The sequence below is a fragment of the Macrotis lagotis genome, chromosome 1 (genome assembly GCF_037893015.1).
Source record: "Macrotis lagotis isolate mMagLag1 chromosome 1, bilby.v1.9.chrom.fasta, whole genome shotgun sequence".
Lineage (NCBI taxonomy): Eukaryota > Metazoa > Chordata > Mammalia > Peramelemorphia > Peramelidae > Macrotis > Macrotis lagotis.
In genome coordinates this window covers 423930951-423947826 of record NC_133658.1, presented here as the reverse complement: position 1 = coordinate 423947826, position 16876 = coordinate 423930951, and the positions used below count along the sequence as shown (strand labels likewise).

Genomic DNA, 16876 nt, shown 5'->3' with positions numbered 1-16876 from the left:
TAGATGGAAAAATTCAAGAGATTCATTAACTTGGTGAAGTTTACACAGCTTGAAAGTATCTGAGGTAGAATTTGACCTCAACTTTCTTTATATATTTTTCAATATGAGTCCCTAAGTCTGGTGATCTGTCTACTCTACTGCACCATTGAGCTAAGCCATAGGGAAGCAAATAGCAGTTGAAATCAGTTGTTCTGTGTGTACCAACTTTTACCTCATTCAGACAGGATTTAGATTGGTGGTTACTATAAAATGGGGATGGGGAAACTTTTCTGTTAAGGGCCATTTGGATATTTATAAAATCAATTTGTGAGCTATATTCGATGAAACGTTTAATTAATTCATGCTTAAAAACTACTAGATTTATTAAATTTTGAGTCCCATCTACAATTGCCTTGGCAACACTGGACCCATAGAATAGGAGGGCCAGAGGTTTCCACCCTGCTTACTGATGTCCCTTTGAACCACTTCAGCAGGGCTTGTTTGCCTTGGGAAAAGTGAGAGGAAAGAAGTAAAAGTTAGATGAGCCTTATTTGTGGCAGGCCTGGGAGGTGGATGGGAGTACTGCTTCTCCTGTCCCTCTTGGTCTTTGTGTGGCCCTGGTGAAGCCTGTGCTTTAAACCATGTGCTGACTTTTCTGTAATATTGGGTAAAGGGAGCACTGAAGGTTACAGGAAGGGTGATGACTGTGTGCCTATGACAGTCCATGTCAGCTGTATCCTTGACATGCCCTTCTGAGCCTGTTCCTATTGTCTTAACTGGGCCTTTGTTGTGGATTCCGACAGATTCTTCTGTGATGCAAAAGGACAAATGTGTTGATTGGCCTTGGAGATGGAAGACCTGAGATCTATATTTGGCTCACCTGAGTATGGGCAAGTCATTTAGCTTTTGAGGCCCCAGTTTTTTCCCCTGTAAAATAACTTGAATTAGATTATTTCTAAAGTCCTCTTGAGCTCTTTTTTCTTCAATCTGTGATTTAGTCAATGACATTACTTTTCTAGGGACCTCTAGAATGAGGCAGACCTGTTTCAGGATCTTTGTTAGCTTAGGTTTTCTACATTGCAGGATGAAGAAAAGGAACTGATGAGTCTGGGTTAATTTTTAGTTCCTTTAATTGAATTAAATAACATCCAGTTATAGGAATCAGTCACAAAAATCTTCTTACAAATGATTCTCCATTCTTTAGAGTTCTTCCATCCACCCTCCACTTCCTGCTATTTTGAAAACCATATTTTCTATTGTTATGGAAGATAAAATCTTTAGAATCTTATCAACAAGCATTTGTACTAAATACTGTGTTGGAACACAAATACAAAAAATAAAAGAATCTCTATCAACAAGGAGCCTCTATTCTGGTGGCTGAGACAATCATATGAAATATATAAAGTTAAATAAAATTATATTCCAAGTATAAGGTAGTTTGGGAGGGAAGGCCCTAATAGTTGCAGAATTTGGAAAGGCTTCCTAAGAATTTATTTATTTTGTTCAATTTCATTTTTATTTTCAGTTCTAAATTGTCCCTCTTTTTTACCCTTCCCTCTCTCATTGAAAAAACAAGAATTACAAAATGCATTATACATATGAAATCAAGCAAAATATATTAATACATTAGCCATATTTTGGGGGGGGGAGTGGTTGAAGGGTGAACAAGAAAATGAAAGAAAAATATGATTTAGTCTGAACTCTTGAGTCCATCAATTCCCCATTTACAGATAAGAGCATATTTCATTATGAGTACTTTTGAATTCTGGTAGATCATCTTTCTGATCAGAGTTACTGTGCCTTTCACAATTGATTATCCTTACAATAATGCCCTTACTGTGTAGATTGCACTCTGGGTTCTGCACACGTCACTTTGAATCAACTCATAAAATCTTTCCAGGTTTTGCTGAAACCATCTACTTCATCATTATAGCACAATAATATGCCATCACATTCATATACCATAACTTCTTCATTCATTTCCCAATTGATGGGCACTTAGTTTCTATTTTTTTTTTTTTTTTTTTTGCTACCACCAAAAGAACTGCTATCAGTTTATGGGAGGGGGAGAAATGTCACATAATTAAGCAGGGGCAGAGTTCATGTTAATGACATATATTTATGTAATATGATGTATTTATATAATTTTATGTGATGTGCAGTGTTTGACATGTATAGTTGCCTCATTTGACCCTTAATAACACCATGGGGTAGGAACTATTATGATTCCAGTTTTATATATGAGGAATCTGAGGGTGAGAGGTTAGGTAACTTGTACAGGGTCATAGCATGAGTAAGCATCTGAGACAGGATTTGAACCCTAGTCTCCCTGACTCCAATGTTTTATCCATCGTACCACAGAGTCTCTTACTACAGAGCTTGAATTACAACCTAGGTCTCTTGGCTTCCCAACCTGTGTCCTTTCCACAGTTCATGAAATGAAATAGATCCTAGAAATAAGTGGCTCGGGAAAATGAGAGACTCATAGCACCAGACTGGCATTGGCCTTGGATTGACCACATAGTCTAATAGAATGCTAAACTTGGAATTGGAGGGCTGGGATCCTGACTCTGCTACTGGCTTTCAGTGGAATTAAGTGATTTGCCTAAAGTCACACAGCTAGTCAGTTATTCACACAGCTAGTCAATTATTAAGTGTATTGAGGTCGGGTTTGAACTCAGGTCCTACTGACTCCAGGGCTGGTGCTCTTTCCTCTGCTCTACCTAGCCGCCCCATAATATCTGTAAAGTAAGAGAATTGGACTAGATGACCTAAAATTCCTTCCAGCTCTAAATCTATAATCTTATGATTTCCTATGTGTTTAGCAAGCAGATGGTTGCTTCATTCTTCAGTGATCTGTCATCTCATTGACATGGACATTTCCCTCTCCTGCTGCAGATCAGAATCCATTCAGACCTTCTTATCCTGTGTGATTCTTGACCAAGTCTTTCCTTAAATCCTCCAAAGTCCTCTCCTCTCAGTGCCCTGTAGGCTGGTTCTCTCTAGGTTTTGAGAGTAATAATGTAACCTATTAATCTTCTGTCTTCCATCTATATCTTTGTTGCTACATGACCAACCCATCATGTCTTTGATATTATTACCTTTCACAACATTGCTTTAATAGCTTTTTTGTAGAGTTTATAGAGCAGGGCTGCTAATGATTGCATCCTATTCATATCTACCATGCATCTTTCCATTTCTTTGGGTCACCCGCATTTGCGGCTCTCTTGAAATTGCAGTATTTCTTAATTCTCAGCAGTGCCATCTTGCTCGGCAGTAGTGAGCAACTCAGGATCTGTAAAAGCTCGCTGTCATTTTCCTGGCTGATCATTTGTTGTTTGTGCTCATACAAATATTGTACATGAACACAAACAAACACACATTATACTGAGTGTATATCTGTGTACGTGTATGTGTATATATGGGCAGCTAATGGCACAGATAATTGAATGCTGGGCCTAGAATAGGAAGATTCATTTTTCTGAGTTCAAATCTGGCCTCAGACACAATCATCAGCTGTGTGACTCAGGCAAGTCATTTTTTAGCCCTGTTTGCCTCAGTTTCCTCATTTATAAAATGAGTTGAAGAAGGAAATGATGAATCACTCAATATCTTTGCCAAGAAAATTCCAAATGGGATCATGAAGAATTGGACATGACTGAAAACTGAGTGTACAACAACAGTATGCATATGTGTATATGTACACTCTCATGTGCATATGCACACACTTTCATATTTATATACCAATATTACACATATATGTGCTTTATATATTATGTTCATGTGTATTTCATGTATATGTTATATACATGACCTATTTTTTAAAAGTCACTCTAGAACTGGGTAATGAAAGATCCATGAGTGCAAGCTAGTCTCCATATATGTCACCTTGCTACATAGAAAATGCTTCTGTGCTTTCTGTCCAAGCTTTCTTTCATTTGTGGAGACACAGAATGTTTTTTCCCAAAGAATACATATTTCCTGACATCTGTGCATTCACTCAAATGATGTTACTACTGAGAAATTATTTCTTAAGTGTAATTGAATCTAGTCAAGCAATTTGAACTCCTGCCTCAGTTCAGAGATGAAAATGAGGCGAGGTAATTTCATTTTGTGACTGAAGTGATAATGCAAATACCAGGGGATTTTAATTTGGGTCTAAGTAGAATAATGGTTAATCATTTTTGTGCATCATTAGTTATATTGCCAGTTAATGAGAGACTTCACATTTCTCCTTCCTGGATTTAGGACTTCATCAATTCTAGAAGCATAGATCTAAAACTGTAAGGGACCTCATAAGTCATCTAGTTGGACCTTCTTATTTTACAGATGAGAAAACTGAGGCCAGTAAAAATCAAAAACTTGATTTAGCTCACATAGCTAGAAGAAGTAGTAGAATCCGGTTTGAAATCCAGGTCCTCTGGATTCCGTATCTTCTGTTCTTTCCCCTGCTGATAAATACTGATAAATTCTAGTCATATGTGTTTATAAATGAACAGAGTGCACATGGGAAGTAATTAATTGCAGCTTGTTAATTAAAAACAAACCTTCTATTCCTTAAGAAATAGGAGGTTTTCAGGATTTAACAACATGGATGCTGCTTAATGAAGACATTTCATTAAGGACTTGACAGTGTCCTGTCAAGGGGAATGAATCCAAGTAGGAAAAAATGAGATTTGGTATGTCAGAGGGAAAAATGATGTTCGTACTTATACCCAGGAAATGGGGATTAGCTCCCCTAAGTGATGAACAGTTAGACCATTTTCTCTTTCATGCTTCTAGATGGTCTGTTTATGGAGGCTGCAGCCCCAAGAAGCTAGTTATCATTTAGACAGAACTGGGAATATCGTAGATGCTAAACCCCTTTAAACTTGAACAGGGAAGACAGATTATTAAGAAATACCTAATAAACTTATCTGTCAATGCAAGGGGCTGCCTTGGGAGGTGATGAAATCATTTTTAATGGGAAGATGTGTATTTGGAAACTGAATGTTGAAGAGTATTCATGCATAAGCTAAGAACTGAACTAAGTAAACTCTTAAATTCTTTCCATCTGTGATAATCTGTTTCTAATGTCTCTTATGTTCTGTTGTCTATGGCCTCTTCTAGTTTAATTATTCAATTTATAACTCTAACAGCAGGTAGCAGGACCCTGTTATTCTAGGGTTTTCTGTACATGTTGTGCCTTTTAAGATGTGATCATTCAAGAGGGAAAAGTCCTGTTTTAGTGGATAGTTGGGAAACCTAGTTTTTGTAGTATCATAAAATCTTAAAGAGTTGAGAAGGATTTTGCTTAATTTACTCCAGCTGCTACCCAAATCATGAATTAGGTACATTCAACATCCTCACAATATCCCCAGCTCTGCTATTATCTAGTTGTTAGCCTTGAATGAGCTTGTCTCTGAGTTTCAGTTTTTATCAATTTTATCTATAAAATGGTAGGCATGTACTAAATTAATAATTTTACCATTTAGTAGGTCTACATGTGATCTCAGAAGGCATCTGATCCAGCCTTCAGCCTTATGGATAAATACCTCATGAATGTAACACGAACCTTTCTTGACAGGTGAACAGCTAGCTTCTGCCATCCAGCCAATGACTGGGAACTGAATACTTCATGAATCAGCCCGTTCTACTATTATTCAGCTCTGATTATTAGAGATCCCTTAATTTGAAATGTGCCTTCTAGCTATTTCTCTAGAGGAACAGAGGGTAAATCTAACCCCCCCCCCCTTCTCTGTGACAGCCCTATACAAGTTTTCTTTGCTTTATGCTAAACCTCTTTGGTTTCTTTACCCATATGACATAATTCCTAACTTCCTTACTGTTTTGGTTTCCCACCACCAAGCCTCACTCCCTGCTCTGTCAGTTAGAGATCTAAAGCTTTTTTCCAGCCAAGTGTTCCATATTAACCTCCTGAGGGGTCATCCTCAACATATGGCAAATACATATATTACTAGGGTTATGTATGTAGCATGTGAGAGATGTATGGACAGAAGTGGCAAGATTTGCAAACTGATTAGATACTGAGAGGCAATATATCATAGAAGATGGAGCAGTGGACTTGGAGTAAGAAAGACCAGGATTCCATTTCCACTTCTGATAGTTTATAACAGTATGATCCTGGACCGTAGCTTGTTTTACATAGCTAAGTCATTGCTACCTCCAAATGGACTAGTTACTTACAATTCCTCTTCTCAACAGGAGCTATTGACAGGTTTGAATCTTAGGAGTTTAGAGGTTATTTTCCTTTCACACGTTAAAGCTTCCCAACTGAGAGACCATCCTTCTCTTTCCCTTTCTCCCCCTTCTCCCCACTGGTATAGTGAGAAAAGTACTTCAGGACTGGCCACCCCAGCATTCCCACCTTCACTTCTCCTCCCAGGGGAAGTCTCACCCTTTTTTAAGCATTCAAACAAGTTCTATTTATGAAACATTCCATTTAATTTTATTACTCTCTCTGCTTCTTTGAAGTGGAAGATAGCATTTCATTCAGAAAAGACACTTTAAAGGTTAAACTGGCACAAAAGAGATGGAAAAGATCATATGTTTTGTATCAGTCAAAATCTGAGGATAGTGCTTGCTGTATCCTAAAGGAAGAATGAAACTTAATGAAGAGTTTTATTGGGATATCACTGATTTTCTTCTTATATCTCAGATCTTTACTTTCTCTTCCTTAAACCTCTTGCCCTTTCTTTTCCATTTCTCTCCCTCCTCCCTTCCCCTCCACCCCATCTCCATTGCCTTCCTGAAAATTTTCCCAGCCCCTTATTTTTCCCTTGGGACCATGAGACTGTAATTCTAGGGAGAGTTCACTTCTAAAATGAGTGTCTTCTCATCTTCTAAAGTCTTACCTGGGATCTCAGTGAACACCCCTAGCTTCCTTTCAGTAGGGGACATATTCAGTAACTGAGTGAAATCACTTAACCCTGCTTTGTAATAAAATAAACTTCTATTGGTGGTGTTTGTCTTTGATGGTGTGTTGAGGCTCAAACATCATTCCCTGGAGTGCAGTTGTTTTTGTTGAGGGGGCAGTGGAGGGAGTGTGAGGAAGGGTTTGGAGAGAAGGAGATAGAAATACAGCTTTTTGGTTAAAAGAGAAACTGCCACTATTTGCCCAGACAGAATTCATCGGGATTGCCAAGGACTCTCTAAATGGAAAGATCAATATTTTAAGTCTTCAAAGCCATAGTTATTTCAGGTTGGAAAGGTGGGGAGGGAATTAACAACTGGTGAAGAGATCAGGAAAGATTTTGTATAGAAGGTCATGTTTCCTCTGAGTCTTGAAGGAAGTGAGAGATTCTATAAGATGGAAATGAAGAAGAAAGAGAAAGCCATTGACTGGAGTGTAGAGTATGGGAAGGAGAACATTGTAGTCTCTTGAAAGCCAAACAGAAATTTATTTTGTCCTACAGGCAATGGGGAATTTTTTCACCAGAGAAGTGACATGGCCACATCTAAACTTAAGGAAACTCATTTGAGAAGAAAATTGTTTGGAGTGCAGAGATGAGGTAGGGAGACCATTTAGAGACCATTGCCATAGTCCAGACAAGTGATAGTGAGGGCCTAAGCTAAGTAGGGTTGTATGTGTAACATCTGAGAGTATAGACAGAAATGGCAAGATTGGCAAACTGATTGGATGTTGAGAGGCTAAATATCATAGAGGATATAGCAGTGGGCTTGAAGTCAGAAAGACCAGGATTCAATTTCTACTTCTAATATTTAATAGCTATATAATCCTGGGCAAGTCATTTAACCTCTTTGAGCCTGAGTTTCCTCCTTTTGAAACAGAAGAGCTGAATGAGATGGCCTCTTTCATTCCAAATCAGATCTTTGATGCAGAATATGAGGAAAAGTAAGCATTTGAGGATGATACTGAGGTTATGAACCTGAAAGATTTAAAATATGATGGGGTCTTCAACAAATAGGGAAGTTTAGTAGAAAAGTGAGTTTAAAGAGAAAGAGAACTTCTGTTTTGAATGTTAGGTTTGAGATATTTGTGGATTATTGCTATTCAGTCATTCAGTCTTGTGAGATTCTTCATGACCCCATAGTTCATGGGGTTTTCTTGGCAAAGACTGGAGTGGTTTACCATTTCTCTGACTAGTTTTATGCAAGCAGGATTAAGTGACTTATCCAGGGTAAAACAGCTTATAAGTGTCTGAGATCAGATTTGAAGGCTGATATTTCTGATTCCAGGAACAGTACTCTGGCCATTATACCATTTGGTTCCCCTGTCTATGGTACGTCCAGTTTGAAATGTCCAACAGGCCTTAAGTGATGTGAGATTACAGCTTTGGCCAGACGTTGGGCCCAGTGAGAGGAACATTTTTTTTTAGGTTGACTGCTTCCTTTAAGGAGTCAATGAGACTATTTGGATATGGTTGGTTAGGAGGATGGGGGGGGTGGTGTTTAAAAAGCCCAACCTGTGAAGAGACGACATTCCTGTTGCCTGTCAGAATTCCTACTCTCTGGTAGACATCTTTTGATTCAACTAGCTGCCCTGGAAAATGCAGGGAGAATCTTCCCTCTAGGGAGAAAGGATCAGAATCTATTTGTAATGAATTACATCCTTTTAATCTTTTTGTGAGTAAATTTATTTTAATTAAATTTTTAGGCCCTTAAGTGTTTTCTTGCAATCTAAATCCCAAGCCTGAATTAATGGGCCAGTGAGCTAGGTCAGGCCCAGAACATAATGGATATATAGATCTGTGAGTCCTTTGTAGTGGGATGATCAATCAACACACACACACGCACACACACACACACACACACACACACACACACACCCCTCATGTTCTCAAGTCTCTCTTGGGGAACATACCAGGCAAACAGCTGTACAAACAAGATCCATGTACAGGTTCAATTGGGGGTAATTCCTGAGGGAAATCTCGGAAGGATGATGGAATCCTGGGAAAGCCTTCCTGATGAAGATGGGGATATAGCTGAATTGAAGGAAGGTTGAGGAAGCTTTCACAGAAGACAGCCTGTGAAAAGGCTAGGAGTTAGGAGATGGAAATTCACCTTCAAGGAGCAGAGAGGAGGCCAGGATTGCAGGATATGGAGGGGAGGAAGGAGGAAGAAGACTAGTGAGATAGAGAAGAGCAGAGTTGTAAAGGGCTTTGAAAGCAAGAGGTTTTTTTATTTTTTTTATTTTTGAGGTATTTAGGTGTCGTTGGAGTTTATTGAAGAGGTGATATGATATGGTCAGTTTTGTGTTTTAGAAAGATGTTTGACAGTTGACCAGAGGGTGGATCAGAGAGGAAAAAGACTCAGTAGGGATATCAACTAGGAGGCTATTATAACACAATAGAACGATAGTAATGATAATAAAAATAAAATTATAATAGCTATTGGAGGCTTGTACCAAGGTAGTGATAGTATCAGAGGAGAAAAGGGACATATAGTAGGGCATGGTAGCCTCTAGTGAGGGGCAGCTAAATGGTAGAGTAGATAGAGTGCCAGGTTTGGAGTCAGGAGAACTTGAGTTCAAATCCAGCCTCAGGTACTTCCTAGCTATATGACCCTGGCTAAGGCACTTGACCCTGTTTGCCTCGATTTTTTTTTCATCTATAAAATGAACTGGATGAGGAAATGGCAAACTACTCCAGTATCTTTACCAAGAAAACTCCAAATGGAGTTCACTGTGACTAATTGACACCCCATGTCCCACCAAAAAAAGGGATCTAATAAAGGTTTTTTTTTTTTTTTAAGGTCATGAATTGAAGGCAGTAAGGAAGGAAGCATATATTCAGGATAGATTGAACAGCCAGGACTAAGATCTTTGTCTCCTTACTCTGCTAGATCAGTGTTCTTCCCTCTGAAGTTCTACGTATATATGGTTAGTTAAAGCACTTAAATGTATATCTCATTTTACTGAATCATTTTCAGTTATCTCCACTAAAGTCTTTTCTAAGTATGTGCAGGTGATCATTAATTCTTTAAAGCTTCTGCCTTGGTCTGACAAATTTAAGTTGGGACCTAATGGTCTTATCTGAAGACTAGCTTAATTGAGGAGAGGAGTTCATCATTATAGGGTTGGACATCAAGTCAGGGTCCTTTTCTGAAGTCCTAGCATGAAAACTCATGAAAAGTAGCTACTAAGGCATGGAGAGATTGTAACCTTCATGGGAGGGGAAGGAAAGAGAAACGGATATACTGATGGGGTTGGTGACTCTTAAGTAATGGGATTATTTTTTGGATATCATATTTTTCTCCCAAGCTTGACTTTAGGCTCATGGAAGGCTGAGGTTATGCCATCTTGTTTGTTTTGTTTGGTTTTGGTTTTGGCTTTTAATCTCCTATAGTACTGGGCATGATGGAAGCAATTTATTATTTCTAGAATTATAGAAACTCAGTTCTGGAAGAGATCTTAGGAGAGTGGTTCTAACCATCCTTTTCAGGTGTATAGGTACCCTTTAAAAAAATATTAGAAATATCCTGACACGATAATTGCAATTGTACATTTGTATTCATCGATTGAGATAAGTGATGACCAGAAGATTTCAATGACATTTTAAAAATTATTAATCACAACAGTATTTGCATACATTTGGAAACACTAATTATCTGCTTTGCAAACTGGTTCAAATCATTTTTAACGTGTCAGAGGTGAGAGTCATACCCAGGTCTTTTCTGATTCCAAGTTCATTGTCTTTTCTACTATATAATGCTACTTTTTAATGGATCTGTAGACCCTTTGCAAAACCTCTCTATCTGCCCTTCCACTCAACCCTCCAACTCCATGGACCACTAGTTAGAAAGTACTGTTTTAGTCCAATCTCATTTTCCAGATGGGGGAATTAGTTTTCTCAAAGGAACATCCAGTTAATGGTGGGATCTAAGTTAGAACTAGACAAATGGAAAGATATTGTGTATGTGCATTTCACATAATTTTTCCTTTTATTTTTCTTTCTTTTTTCTTTCTGATGCAGCAGTCCAGTTCTGGGGACTTCAGAACTCTTCGGAAGGGGCTGTCCCCATATCACTCAGAATCACAGCTGTCATCATTGCCACAGTACCAGGATGCCCTGCAGAACGTAAGAGCCCTTTGTGCTGACCAGCTGGAAGGGGGTGGTCAGGGGAGCTGAAATAAAGCTCAGACAATTAGTGGAAATATCCCAGAACCGTGTTTTAGTACTTTAGGATCTTTACGTCTCCAAATTGTGCCACGTGTCTTTTGTGTGGTTATTGGCAAATCACTTCGCTGGGTCTCATTTTATTCATCTTTTTATGTAGGGCTTGGAGTCCTCTAAAGTCTCATAGAATTATGGTCCTCTCAAGTTAATACTATCTTTTCAGACTTGGAAAGAATGTTTTATTCTGAATTGGGGGATGTTATAACACATGAAATGGTACAATCAAATGATTTCTGGATTTGAAGTCACAAGGCTCTCTCTATAAGCTTCCATTTTTTCATCTGAAAAATAAGAGGATTGGACTAGATGACTTCTAAGATCCCTTCTAGTTAGCATAATGGATAGTGTACTAGACATGGAGTCAGAAAATCCTGAGTTCAATTCTAGCTTCAGACCTGACTTTGGTCAAGTCACTTAATCTTTATCTATCTCAGTTTCCTCTTCTGCAATAGGATTGTTGAGAGACTAAAATGAGATCATATTTATAAAGAACTTAAAGCTCTATAGATCATCATCAGGGGCAGGTAGATGGAATAGTGAGTAGAGCATTGGGCATGAAGTCAGGAAGACCTGACTTCAAATTCTGCCCTCAGACACTTAGTAGCTGGGCAAGTCACTTTTCCATGTTTGTCTCAGTTTCCTTATCTGTAAAATGAGCTGGGGAAGAAAATGACAAAAGCACTCCTTTTTCTTTGCTGAAAAAACCCCAAATGGGGTCATGGTGAATTAAACACAACTAAAAACAACCAAGCAACGATAACAAAAAAAATCATCATTGTCATCATCATCATCATCATCTATTATTTCTCCCTCAAGTAGTATAGGTTGTTATCAGCAGGGAAAGCAAAATGTAAGTACATTGTACTATACCAGCCTGGTGAAGTTGCCAAGTCCAGATTGCTGAATTAAGTTATTTTTCCAATAGCCTGGACCATGGCAGGACTCACACTCTGAGAATTGGGAACTGTCCCCAAATCTCATTTTGAAGTTTCTCTTATTTTTGTTGGCTCCAAACATAAATATCTAGTGTCTGCTTGCTTACTTTCCTATAAAGAAGGCCTTACATGCTTGATGAAAAGAAATGGGGAAAGTGGGTCTTGGGCTGGCCTGGGGAGGCTTCAGATTCTGTCTCCCTTGCTCCTTTGTTATATATGACAGGTGTGACCATTAGCATCCCCTCCTTTGTGTTAAGGGACATAAGGACCTTAAGCTGGACATTTGACCTCCCTTCTCCCTCCATCTCATCCAAACTAAAGGAGTTTTTATGTAAAACATATACATAGGACTTTGAATTAAAATCTGACCTCAGACAATTCCTGTATGACCTTGGGAAAGTCACTTAACCTCTGTTTGCCTCAGTTTCTCTTCTATAAAATAGGTATAATAATGGTACCTACCTCCCAGGGTTTTTGTGAGATTAAAATGAGATCTTTATAAAATGTTTTGCAAAACTTAGTGACATATAAATGTTAGTTAATACTACTCTGACTATGATTACAACTTCTGCTATTAACTAAGAGATATCCAGGATATGATGTTGTGGTTATTGATATGTTGCAATAGGTTGAACACTGCATTTGGCATTAAAAGAACTGGATTAAAGTCTTGGTTTGGCTTCTTTTTGACCTTGAGGAAAGGCTTTCCTTCTCTGGCTCATGTTTTTGTCCTATAAAACAATGGTGTTGGACTAGATGACCTTCAGGTGCATTTTAGTTCAGTAACTCTCATTTAGGATCTGCCTTATTCAGGGTAAGGGCATCTAGATGGCTCAGTGGATAGAACAGTGGCATGAAGTCAGGAAGACCTGGGTTCAGATCCACCCTCAGATACTTACTAGCTGTGTGACCCTGGGCAAGTCACTTAAACTTGTTTGTCTCAGTTTGCTTATCTGTAAAATGAGTTGGAGAAGGAAATGGAAAACTACTGCAGAATCTTTGCCAAGAAAACCCTGAATGGGGTCAAGAAGAGTTGGTTAAACTGAAAAATGACTGAATGACAATCCTAATGTAAGGCTGCATGTACTGTTTATTGGTTATGATAGAATGTACTGTGTGCCAGACTCTATACTAAACTTTATGTGTAAACATACTTACATAAACATGTGTAGACATGTATATTTTGCACATGTATATGTATGTGTATTCCTATGCTAGGAAAGGAAAAAAGTTTGTCCTCATTTCTCTACTCTTTCCTGCATAGATAAGGATATCTCCAGTTGTCCTGATTCATATTTGGCCACAGAAAGTGAGGTTGGTGACTTTGCACAGCCCCTTCCTCACTCAAATCCAATTCATGTTATTGTCATGACATCACCTCCCTGATGATGTAGTCCTCTTGGAGAATGAAGGAGAAACAACAACAACAGATTGTTAGAACTTGAAGGGATTTTATAGGTCCAAATCCTTGCCCTGAGGGGCATGAACCATTCTGCACGTGAGCATGTGTACATGTGTGTGTGTATGCATGCCTATATACACATGTATGATCAGGGAGAGTCTGTTAGTGAACACATGTACACATGGGAAATTTGGAGACAAACATGTTACAGAAACAACATAAATACACTTGTCTAACACATGGACAACAAATTTATGAGTAGGGGGTTCTTGCTCACAAGTGGCAAGAACAGAAGCTCTCTGTATACATGTGTTTGTATTATACATATACATGCACATGTTTTTACATATTGTGCATTATTATAATACATAGATGCATATGTCTAATATGAACATATACACACACACCCATACACATACATGCAAAAAGGTGGTTGCTACTCTTCAGGGGTTCACTTTTTTTTAGCCTTTTTGCAAGGCAGTGGGGTTAAGTGACTTGCCCAAGGTCACACAGCTAGGTAATTATCAAGTGTCTGAGGCTGACTTTGAACTCAGGTCCTCCTGACTCTAGGAGCAGTGCTCTATCCACTATGCCACTTAGCTGCCCTGAGGTTCACTTCTTAATGGTGAAAGGCAATACTTCTAAAGAGGTGCTAAAGAGGAAGGAAGAGCAGAAAGGAAGGAAGAAGGCATGAGGGCCCAGGAGAGGGCATGGTGGTAGACTAGAGGAAGTGGCCTAGTGACCAGGTTCCCAACTAGACAAGACAAAAAGTTCATACATTGTAGCCAAGGTGGAGCTGTAGTTTGTGAAGAGTTGGAGGCAATTACTCAAATATGCTGTTAATTTGGGCGGGGGGAGATGCATATATAATGGATGACCTGGAAGTGTTCTGATGATTTGCACAATGTCTTTAAATGACAATAATTATCAATAAGAATTAAAAAAGATAACAGGTTCCCCATAAAGTGGGTTTGGAGGCCTTTTTAAAAATTAGAAGAAGCATGTGAAGATGGAACTCTACCTAACTCTTTCTATGACACCAATAATGGTGCTGATACCTAAACCAGGAAGAATTAAAACAGAGAAAGAAAACTAGACCTATCTTCCTGATGAATATAGATGCAAAAATCTTAAATAAAGTCTTAGCAAAATGATTACAACAAGTTATCACTAGGATAATACACTATGACAAAGTAGGATTTATTCCAGGGATTCAGGGTTGGTTCAATAATAGGAAAACTGTTAGTATAATTAATTACATCAAAAACATACTTAGCAGAAATCATATGATCACATCAATAGATGCTGGAAAAGCTTTTGACAAAATACAGCACCCATTCTGAATAAATAAAAACACTAGAGAGTGTAGGAATAAATGGTTTGTTCCTTAGAATAATAAGCAGTATCTATCTGACATCATCAACAAGCATTATATGCAATGGGAATAGGCTAGAGGCATTCCCAATAAGATCAGGGGTGAAACAAGGATGCCCATTATAACCACTTCTATTCAATATTGTATTAGAAATGTTAGCCCCAGGGGTGGCCAGGTGGTGCAGTGGATAAAGCACAGGCCCTGGAGTCAGGAGTACCTGGCTTCAAATCCGGTCTCAGACACTTAATAATTACCTAGCTGTGTGGCCTTGGGCAAGCCACTTAACTCCATTTGCCTTGCAAAACAAAACAAAACAAACAAAGAAAAAAAGAAATGTTAGCCCCACCAATAAGAGAGAAGAAAAAGAAATCGAAGGTATTAGAATAGGGAAGGAGGAGACAAAACTCTCACTCTTTGCAGATGACATGATGGCATACCTAGAGAATCCCAAAAAGTCATCTAAAAAGCTACTAGAAATGATTAGTGATTTTAGCAAAGTAGCAGAATATAAAATAAACCCTCATAAATCCTCAACATTTCTGAATATGACTAGCAAGATACAACAGAAGGAGCTAGAAAGAGAAATCTCATTCAAAGTAACCTCAGACAAAATAAAATACCTGGGAGTCTACCTGCTAAGGCAGACTCAAGAACTTTTTGAAAACAGTTACAAAACTCTTCTCATGGAAATAAAATCAGATTTAAATACCTGGGTAAACATCAACTGTTCATGGATAGGTCAAGCTAATATAATAATATAATATAATAATATAATAATAATATAATAAAAATGACAATTTTACCAAAACTAAACTACTTACCACCTCTTTAGAAGTATTGCCTACCAATCAAAATTCCAAAAAATTACTTAAATGAGTTAGAAAAAGTTGTAAGTAATTTTATATGGAGAAATAAAAAGTCAAGAATTTCCAGGGATTCAATAAAAAAAAGTGCAAAAGAAGGTGGCTTAGCCTTACCAAATCTAAAATTATATTATAAAGCATCAGTCATCAAAACTGTCTGGTATTGGCTAAGAAAGAGTACTGGGTCATTGGAATAGACTAGGTGCAATAGCAGGAAATGATCATAGTAATCTGCTGTTTGATAAACTCAAGAGTCCAGCTATTAGGATAAAAACTCTCTTCGATAAAATCTGTTGGGAAAATTGGAAGTTAGTATGGAAGAAACTTAGATTAGACCAACACCTCACACCCTATACCAAGATAAGATTCAAATGGATACAGGATTTAGACATTAAAAAACAATATTATAAGCAAACTAGAAGATCAAGGAGTAGTTTGTCAGATCTATGGAAAGGGAAACAGCTTATGATCAAGGAAGAGATAGAGAACATCATTCAAAACAAACTAGATAATTTTGACTACATTAAATTAAAAAGCTTTTGCACAGACAAAATCACTGTAACCAAGATCAAAAGAAATATTGTTAATTGGGAAATGATTTTTATAACTAGCATTTTTTTTTTTAGGTTTTTGCAAGGCAAATAGAGTTAAGTGGCTTGCCCAAGGCCACACACACAGCTAGGTAATTATTAAGTATCTGAGGCCAGATTTGAACTCAGGCACTCCTGACTCCACGGTCGGTGCTCTATCCACTGTACCACCTAGCCACCCCACAACTAGTATTTCTTACAGAGGACTCATTTCTAAAATATACAGAGAACTGAGTCAAATTTTCAAAAAAACAAGCCATTCTCCAATTGACAAATGGTCAAAAGATATGCAAAGGCAATTTACAGCTGAGGAAATCAAAGTAATCCATAGTCATATGAAAAATTGCTCCAAATAATTACTCATTAGAGAAATGCAGTTAAAGCATCTTTGAGATGCTCCCTCATACCTCTCAGACTGGCTAATATGACCAGAAAGGTCAGTGATCAATGTTGTAAGGGATGCGGGAAATCTGGGACACTAATACATTGTTGAGGGAGCTGTGAACTCAACCAACCTTTCTGGAGAGCAATTTGGGATTGTGCCCAAAAGGCAACAAAAATGTGTATACCCTTTGACCCAGCAATACCACTACT

General features: G+C 38.1%; 1 protein-coding gene across 4 annotated transcripts in view; it reads left to right on the top strand.

Moving 5' to 3' along the window:
* CCDC85C (coiled-coil domain containing 85C) overlaps nt 1–16876 on the top strand; it is a 201546-nt gene that overhangs the window by 165199 nt on the left and 19471 nt on the right. For 3 of the 4 annotated variants that reach the window (XM_074213061.1, XM_074213058.1, XM_074213059.1), the window contains one exon: nt 10914–11018. In XM_074213061.1, the coding sequence (XP_074069162.1) occupies nt 10914–11018 (105 nt within the window). The remainder of the gene's footprint in view (nt 1–10913; nt 11019–16876) is intronic. The other variant, XM_074213060.1, reaches the window with a different exon arrangement.